We start from the raw sequence: 9,602 nt of genomic DNA, 5'->3' as shown, positions 1-9,602 counted from the left end.
CTACCCGAATACCAAAGTTTAAATCCTAAACTATCAATTTCCTTAGCCTTCTCTCCAACCCATTTAGTTTCTTGATTGCACAAAATATTTAACTTCATATGAATCATAATATCTATTAATTCCATTAATTTTCCTGTAAGGGAACCTATATTCCAAGTTCCTATCCTAATTTTAGTTTCATGGACTAGCTTCTTTGCCCACATCCGTCCTTGATGTGGGAACCCTTGCCTATTTAACACTGCACCCGGGCGCCGGTGCAGCGGCCCTTGCACACTTGTCACTGTATTCAGGCCATACAGCGCGTCGCTTCCAGGGGACGCCCTAGCATTAACACAATTTCTTAAAGGATTCATGTCATCATTGTTCGACAAGTTTTACGCTGGCTGTCGACTATATAACGCAACCCTCCACTTTTCTCATCCAGGACTTTGGACCTGGCAACGGCAGTGTTAAATGGTTCCACTCTCTTAATAAAGAAAAATTAGGGCAACTTAAAATACACAAAAAATCTACAAACATCATTAATGAAACAACCTACAAATATCAGATATCTTTCGGGGGCCTTACAAGAAAATTCTACCCACAAATAAACCTATGCAATGCATTTTACTTCATAGGACAAAAATTAGGCTCCACATCTTAGCATCAAAAATGGAAAATTTCATTGAACCAGGAAAAGTAGTTGGATTCTAATAAATACGCAATAAATTACCCTAAACCTTTTAAATTACCATCCATATAATACATTAGAAATCACCATGTTGCTTTCCACACCTGTACAGGTGCTAAACTTTTTTTTCTACAGATCAGTGCTGATCAAGAATGGTGTGATAGGCACTTTTTGATATGTTTGTGCAGTGTGAGACAGTATAGGCTAGGGGTGTAAACGAGTCGAGTTTTGACACTATCGAGCTGAGCTCGTCAGTTGGAATGCGAGCTCGAACTCGAGCTCGTCCCCATGTTAACGAGTTCGAGCCGGCTCGCGAGCCTGGGCGGTCCGATCAGCCTTCGAGCACGAGTCTTCCTAGTCTGCGTGGAGCTCGATCCCATCGGAGAAGAATTTGAGCGTTGAAATAAAATAGCATTTTTATCAGTTGCAGCTTTTCATTTCTCCCAAAAATAATATTAAAATAAGCTGGTAAGCTGCAGCTTTTCACTTCTCAAAAAAAAAAAGCAGCTGTAATTAGCTTTTATTGGTTATATATATATATATATATATATTTTAATTTGTTTGAATTACATCTTCCGGTTTTTAAAATTCATGCCCATGTCTCCGCCTTTTTCATTTGGAATTGCCGCTGTTTTTTTTTTTATTATTATTAAAATAATCAATCGAGCTCGGCTCGCGAGCTCTTATTGAGCTCGAACTCGAGCTCGTTTAACAAACGAGCTTGAGTTTAACCTCGAGCTTGAGCTCGAGGCTCGCGAGCTCGTTATCGAGTCGAGTTCGAGCCGGCTCAGCTCACTTACACCCCTAGTATAGGCTAAGGTTATTTGGGACGATTTTTTTATTGTTTCATAAATAATTTTTTGATAAAAAAATTTAATTTTTGTTTAAATAAGCTGCTTTAAACAGTAAAAAAAATCGTCCAAAAAAACTAACACGCAAGCGCACCAATAACCAAAACCAATGCAATCAAGAATGAGTCATGACTGTGGGGACACAGAAAGAGCAAATTTTTTTTTCCAGTCAAAGCACAACAAAGACTTACCAAGATCAGAGGCCGCCACCCGTAGATAGAACACTTGCGAACTGTTGGAATAGACCCGCAAGTCGTAAAGCTGTCCCATCCACATAATGCATCCACTCCCGGCGCCTGCAAAATTCGCCAACGAATAACCCGTGCAGGAGCAATTCATCAAACACCTTGCACTGCACGCATCCAACCCCAACTTCTCATCCTCCACCGCCACTGAAGTATCCGGTAGCTTCACCGAGGTCAGCGGCACAAACCCATCGGTAATGATTCCAGTCTTGTTTCTGCCGCAATCGAGCTCCGTCTTCCTCACGCAACCACCCGACCAATCCATCAACGCCCAATTCGCCGGATCCCTCGGCTGAAACCCATGCAAGCAAACACACATCGGCATATTGCTCGCGTTGCATATCCCGAAAACCCCACAATAGGCGTATTGGTCGCAATGATCGTCCGGCGCTTGCCAGAAGAGACTCCATTGCCCCGGCGGATCCAACCACACCAAACGCTGCCCGTATCCGTCATGACTTAAGATCAGCCTAGTTATTTTGTTTCCGAGCGGCTGGTAGGAGTACTCGACCTCTTCGGCGTTAGAGATGAAGGTGATGATGAAGAAAGGGGAGCCACGTGTCTCCGGGCTGCCGGAAAAGCCGATTCCGATCCACGGGCCGCCGCGCCAGGACAAGGTGGAACCCTCAGCGATAACGAGCTGGGGAACGCCGGCAAGCTGAATGCCGGCGGTGTACGGCCCCGACGATGGATCGGACGGGCTCGCCCAAGAGGTGAGGTTGCGGGTGAGGCCGGTTCGCAGATCGTGCCCTAACTTCATCCCGGCCAGGAATGTGTCCGTTGGGTGTTCGAAGCTCTGCCATATGGACTCTGTTTAAAAAAAAAAAAAATAGAGATAAGGAAGATTTTTTTTTTTCAAGCACTGACACTTATAATTTCATAACTACAAATTACCATTGTTGGCTCCTCTAATGACGAGGTTGCCGGCATCAAGGAGTTGAGCTACTGGGCTGGTGGTGGCGACATCAACATCATCAACGATGGTGGAGGTAAATGACGACCAATACACGATGGAGGAGTTACCACCAATAATCATCAACGTACCATTGGAGGACAAGGTGAGGGCAGCAGTAGGCTCGGCGATCGGGCGATTGCGATTGGCGATCCAGACAATATCATGAGTGGCAATTTTATTATACCAGATGGCGATGTAGCGTTTCGTAGACGAATTTGTAGGGCTAGTGAAGCCGAGCGCGAACATGCCGGAAGCAGAGACAAGCTTATCGCCGTCCCGTAGGGTTGTCGAAGTGGTAAGTGTATCGCCTCCACTGTCTTCACTAGCAATGATGATAATACAGAGGACGATGATGAAGATGAAGAAGATGAGTTGAAGAATCGCTATATTTTTCATGGTGTTTTTGATAGATGGTGGTGGTTGTGATTATCTTGATTTATTAGCAATTAAGTCTTCTTGATTTGATTTAATATCTATGCCCATATTGACTTTGATTATTTGAGGAAACTCTCTCAAAGATTGAAAAGTTTGGGTTGGATTTGCGTATGGAAATCTACCAAGTGGAGTCTTCAGAGATTATTTACTTTGTGAAATATTTTATATAAATTATGATAAGTCATTCAACATTTGAAAAAGCGGGGGTTTTACATACATACCACTTTATTTCATGTTATTTACATATCTAACATCTAAAACATTAATATTACATGACTACCACTTATAGAACAAATTTGGGTGCATGGAATGAAATATTAAAGTTTATAGGATGGTATGAAAGGTAGAAATGAATTATATGAGTGATATATTTGATATTAAAGTTGTATATATGTGGTAGACGTGTAATATTAATATTTTAGGTATTAGATATGTAAATAGCATAAAATAAAATGATATGTATGCAAATTTCCCTGGAAATAATTGCAAGACTGTGGCAAGTGTTGAATAGACAAAATGCTTTGATATATTATATATATAGTGTATTTTGCTACGTAAATGCCCTAATTTTTACAATTATTTACGCATTTTTGTAGCTTTCCTCATGTAAATAGAAACAAATAAAAAAAGTTGATTGTCCATGAATTCTAAGGCAATTTCCCATCAAAAAACTCAATTTTCATTTCAAAATACAATAATATTTTAAAATGCTATAATTAGTCTCCAAACTTCATTTTCTAACATTAAAAAAAATTGGGTATATTTTTCTCATATTTTACTTAACCTAATTTTTGGATTTTAAAAAAATAGCTTGTGAACAGTGCGTCGTCAATATTGATGTTGTACTATTCACCCTCATGCGAATGATGTTTTTTTTGGCGACCGTCTGAAGCAAATGACGGAAGCCAAACCATAGTTTAAAATTGCGCAATTAGAGGAGCGCCTCAAGGCGAGCCTTTGCGCAATTCAGCCCTCGAGCTCCTCAGTGCTTACGCAAAGCCTCAGTGCCTACGCAAAGCCTCAGTGCCTACGCAATTATGGCTCTAGGTGAGGCGTACGCCTCACGGGTTAAGAGGCGCGCCTCTAAGGCACTATTGCGCAATATTATGTGAGGCGCACGCCTATTTAAACCGGGTCCCACCTACTTAAAATGACTTGTTTCTCCTGTTATACCATTCTGCTCTAGTGAACCGAACGAAAATCCTCCCGCAAAGCCATTTTTCGTTTGCAAAACTTCCGCTCCGTTTGCTGTCTGCCGCCTCTCTCGCCGGCATCGCCTCACGCCGGTGAGCAAGAAGGGTCCAGCCGCCCTCTACAAGCACTCCATTATAGGCTTTAGGTATTTATTTTAAGTCTAAGGAAAGTTTTTTCAAGTTATTTAGATGTTTTTATCGTATGATAAAATCTTGTTATTATTTACCTGCTAAAACTCTTAAATTCTCATTTACGCAATTCTGTGTCCGTGAGACTTACGCCTTACACCACCTCGAAGCTTATTTACGCAATTTTAAACCTTACGCCAAACAAGTGTTAGGCGTTCAACTGAAAATGATCCAATGGATGAAAAATGAAGTTGTGGCCAATTGACGCAATGTTATGAAAGCACTAATGAAAAGACGTTCCTTCAGAAGTATCATAAATTTGTTTAGTATGCTAATTTTAACATTTTGGAGCGATTCTCATGCATATTTTTACACTCAAAATTTTAGCTTTTTTTATTTTTTTTCCTAATAATTGCAAGCATCTTTATGCTTCTCCCAAATTGTTCATAATTTTGTTTTTCTAAAGAATTTGGATGGTTGAAGTGGAGGAATGCATTGGCCCTTTTCTGTAATAGAAAGGTAATTCTCAAACTTAAAAGATTAAATTCTATATGATGGCAGAGAGACCTACAATGCTTTTTAACGTAGAATATTTTTCATTAAAAAAACGCATAAAATTAAGTTGTGTTGTAGTGATGAGGATGCTCAGGTGGATGGGTGAATTTACGCTTAGAGACATAATTTGAAACAAGTATATATGTGAAAAGGTTGGATCGAAGTAGCTCTAGCAGCAGATAGGATTAGAGAGAGTCGTCTTAGACGGTTTGTATGGTCACATAAAATGTCGGTCTTCCGATGATCTAGTTAAGATAGTAGATGTATTAGATTTGGTCTATATTAAGAAATGCAAAGGTAGACCAAAAAAGGATTCGGTTAGAAATAATTAGCAATGATATATTCTTATTAGATTTAAATGAGATTTTGACTAAATAAGATACAGTAGAGAAAAATGATTCATATAATCAACCCCACATAATGAGATAAAGGATTGATGTTATTTTTTAAAGAATTTTTATTTTTTATTATTCTTATATTGTAATTATTATGATTTTATATTCGGTGAATTTCCTCGATCGTGTGATTATTTAATTTAATTTTTTTTTTGTGAATATAAATAGCATCATGAACACTTATTTTTATGAATTTTATCATGCCAAAATGTTATTGTTTAATAGGGTAGACAATTCATGAACATCAATTCCTAAATAATAATTTTTTGTTGATGGCATATTTTAAGAATTTTTTGTAGTTCATGTGTTTGTGAAAATGAGTTGAAATTTCTATAAGACTTCCATGTATGTGTAGACATTACACAAAAAAATTTAGAGCTTTTCTCTAAGTAATTTTTCTTAGAAAATTTTTTGAGTAACTGTTGGTCAATGATTCTTAGATTGTATTGTCATAAGAAAAAAATTATTGAAATGCCAAATGAATGAACTTTCTAGCTTGATGTTATTGGAAAGAAAATTTCAAGGCATATATTCTTGCATAGTTTTTTTATATTTTTGATATATTTTCTTTAATAGTTTCTCTCTCTCTCTCTCTCTCATTTAATAGTTTTTTTATATATTTTTGATATATGTACATTTCAAGTATCATCAAAGTAAGAGTATGATAACAAGGGGTGTTTGTAATGGTGATATCAAACATCATCATTTGGTATTGACACTAATGGAATCATTTGAGATGAGGCATTGATGTAGTAATGAAATATTCCTCAATTTTAATTTGCTTCTTTTAGAATTGATGAAATAGTAGATGGCTAATGGATTGCCTTGTTACAATTATGCCCGAAACATTGATGTTAATAACTTGTCAAAGTTATGGTAAGGGTTGCCCCTGACTAGAACTTTCCACAAACAATGTCAAACTATTGATGACAAGAATATTTATAGTGGAAGAGAGAAAGTTCTTAATGTCTTAATTTTATACATCAGCATGCACACACATAATAGATAAAAGAAGAGTTACAAGTGACAGTAGAGTTTTTTCAGAGAAAAAAATCATGAGGTCTCGGCAGTTTTAATAATTTTACTAGCATTCATCATTAATTCTAAAAAATGCCTTGCTCTATGATTGAAGAATTGTTCATAAAATATAAATAGACATAAACTATATAAAATGGATTAGGTGATGAAAGCTGAAAGATCCTTGTGTCATGGAAGCTATTTTTAAGATATTATTTATTATTTTTTTGGCCATTCTTGTTTGAAGAGGAGATACAAATCTTGGTATTGATGTTGGGAATCATAGTTAATGTTGATTGCATTCATTGACCTTATAGGAGATTATGTGCATTAATATTAGTGGCTATGAAGTTAGCAGGTGTTAGCACTTGTGATGATGGCAACCTTATGGGTGATGATATGAATTGATGTTATTAACAATAGCAGGTGATGAACAACAAGAGTCAGTGTTCGTGTTAATGACATGTGTTTTCCTTATAATTAAGTGATGGTGTATGTTGATACTATTTGTAACAGTGGGGTGACAAAGCCAATGAGTGTTGGTGTAGTCAGAAGATGATGGTTAGGAGATCATAATTGGGCAATGGTAGTCAGAGAATGGTTCTCGTGTGAAGTTGGGAAAATGGTCGTAATTGGACTATAGTGGTTGAAATACCATGGTCAGTGCTTAAAGGATCATAATAAGTTGATAATGGTCGGAGGACCATGGTTAAGTTATTATGGAGAACTGAAGTTGGGCAATGGTGATGGAAGTACCATAGTTGGGGTATAATGGTTGAAAGACTTTAACTAAGTGATGGTGTTAGAGGGTGGAGGTCCAATTTTGGTTTAGACACCAGTGGTATGATGGCGATGGCTCAAAGGTGATGGTTAGACGATGGTGGTCTCGTAGTGATGTTTAAGCTGCGATGGTTTGAGTGCAATGGTCAAATAATGGTGGTTTAATGATGGTGGTTTGTCGGTGGTAGTCTGTCAACAGTAATCCTATAATGACAATCATGTGATGAAATTGTGAGATACTTCGAGCATTTAAGTTCTCTTGAATTTTTAACCAAATGTTTCCCTTCATATATAGATAGTGAGATTTTATTTATAATTTATGAGTAGCAAGCTTTATAAATATATACAAAACCGCACTCCACAGGACGACCTGTATTGAGTTCCTTAATCATATACTTTTCTTTTAGCATTTATGTGCCTTAAAAATGTTGGAATTTAATGATATTAGGCAATGCTCGATTTGATTATAGGCACATAAAATTTGGGGATCATTTGGTCCCAAAGTTTTATATTATATTTCAAATGTTTGATCTCTTTCTAACTTAGTTCATACCAGTTTTTGGAGAAATTATTTTGCGCAGACATCAAATCATCTGGAGGCGAATCAGAACGCGCCACTTCACCCGGTACACATTGGTACAAAGCTGCAGTACATAGTAAATGGGTGATGTGGTGCGTTCTGATTCGCCTCTAGACGACGTTCGTATCCGGACAGAATAATTTCTCCACTGTCTGTGGCATTGATTTGATCTCATCAAAAAGTTCAGCTTTATAAAAAATTTATTGAAATCAGAATTCAAATAGTCCTAAATTTGAAAGTTTTAAATTCAAATATGTATCAAAATGTGTTCCCGTTCAAGTAAACTTTTGTGAAGTATTAGTAATATTTTAATTGCATTTAAAAGACATATAATCGTATAATTTTAATTTATAACTAATACAAGAAAATATTAAAAGATATTTGATATCTAACATACATCATAAATATATGACAGAAAGTCTCAAATACATATTTTGACTTTAGAATGCCAAAACAAAACACTAAATCACGAAAACATAAGCTATTTTTTAATATTTAATATTGATACGTCATCAAAAAATTATTTGGATCGGGCACAAATCTTGATGCAAAATTAAGTTGGAAACTTCCGAAATTTAAATTGGGACCATCCGAACTCCGATTTCAACAAACTTATAGTCAAACTGAATGTCTCAGAAATACAAACCCAACGACACAAAATTCGACTGAATCCGATCCCAAATGAGTCCAAATCAAGGACCCGAAGCGTTGTTGGAAAGTTAGAACCACTATTTGGGTTACCAAACAGTTTCCAAAAATATGTTCTTATACTTAAATTGAGCGGCTCGACGAGACAAATCCAACTAGCTCAAGATCGCCAAATTCCGACATCATTAAGACCTTCAAATGGATAACGAACGGTACATGATCTAGGGATTCAATATCGGCTGTCCATCCAACCACTCTCCATTTACCCCTGATCTCTTTCCTATTTACGGGTCATGCCACTCTAGAAATCTATAAATAGACCCCTCATTTCTCTTGAAAATGGACCGAAGTAAGAAGAGAAGGAAGAAGCTCCTCCTCGACCACCACCTGCGTTCGCCGGACCACCACTTGAGGCCCTCACCTTCGCCGGACCACCACCTGAGGCCCTCATCTTCCCCGGAACACCACCTGAGGCCCTCGTCTTCGCCAGACCAGCACCTGAGGCTCTTGCCTTCGCCGGACCACCACTTGAGGCCCTCACCCTCGCCGAACCACCACCTAAGGCCCTCACCATCGTTGGACCACCACCTAAGGGCCTGAACTCTACCAGACCATCAACTAAAGCCGGAATTCTGCCAAGTCACTGTCGGACTACTAACTGACACCCCAACTTCCAAGTGATGTCAGATTTAACACTAGACTTCAACCATGCGGTTGACATTTGTAATCTGATTGCTCTCTCGGACGAGTCAGCCCATTGTACTCAACTCAAATTCTAATGATATATTTTTAACTGGGCTAGGCCCCGTGGTTTTTCCCCTTTCTAGGATTTTCCACGTAAAAAATCTTGTGTTATCTATGTGTGAGCTGGATATCCGTGCAACGCTAAGACGTAAAATTATAACTCTATTGCCGCGTATATTCTAGCCCGCAACAAATATCACTTAGCTAAGAATATTTTAACCAAAAGAAAGTCCTTAGTAAATATCAAATAAAAAAACATCTATTAATTTTACATATTTAATAAAAAATTTGATTATTTCCTTCGGTCTTAATCATCCAATTAATAGCAAAGAAGAAAATAGCTGATAAGCTCATATGCTACAGAATAAAATGATGTTGTGGAAGAAATACAAATGATTTCAAAAC

At 37.6% G+C, this 9,602-nt stretch overlaps 1 protein-coding gene across 1 annotated transcript in view; it reads right to left on the bottom strand.

Annotated features, from left to right (window-relative positions):
• LOC110109209 (receptor-like serine/threonine-protein kinase SD1-8) overlaps positions 1 to 3,313 on the bottom strand; it is a 14,445-nt gene extending 11,132 nt beyond the window's left edge. Inside the window, exons 1-2 of the mRNA XM_020840169.2 lie at positions 2,661 to 3,313; positions 1,713 to 2,576 (exon numbers count right to left, since the gene is read on the bottom strand). Of these exons, the coding sequence (XP_020695828.1) occupies positions 1,713 to 2,576; positions 2,661 to 3,117 (1,321 nt within the window). The 5' untranslated portion in view covers positions 3,118 to 3,313. The remainder of the gene's footprint in view (positions 1 to 1,712; positions 2,577 to 2,660) is intronic.
• Positions 3,314 to 9,602: the final 6,289 nt, after the last annotated feature.

This window comes from Dendrobium catenatum, unplaced genomic scaffold, assembly GCF_001605985.2.
Source record: "Dendrobium catenatum unplaced genomic scaffold, ASM160598v2 fragScaff_scaffold_913, whole genome shotgun sequence".
NCBI lineage: Eukaryota > Viridiplantae > Streptophyta > Magnoliopsida > Asparagales > Orchidaceae > Dendrobium > Dendrobium catenatum.
This window is presented reverse-complemented; position numbering and strand designations above follow the sequence as displayed.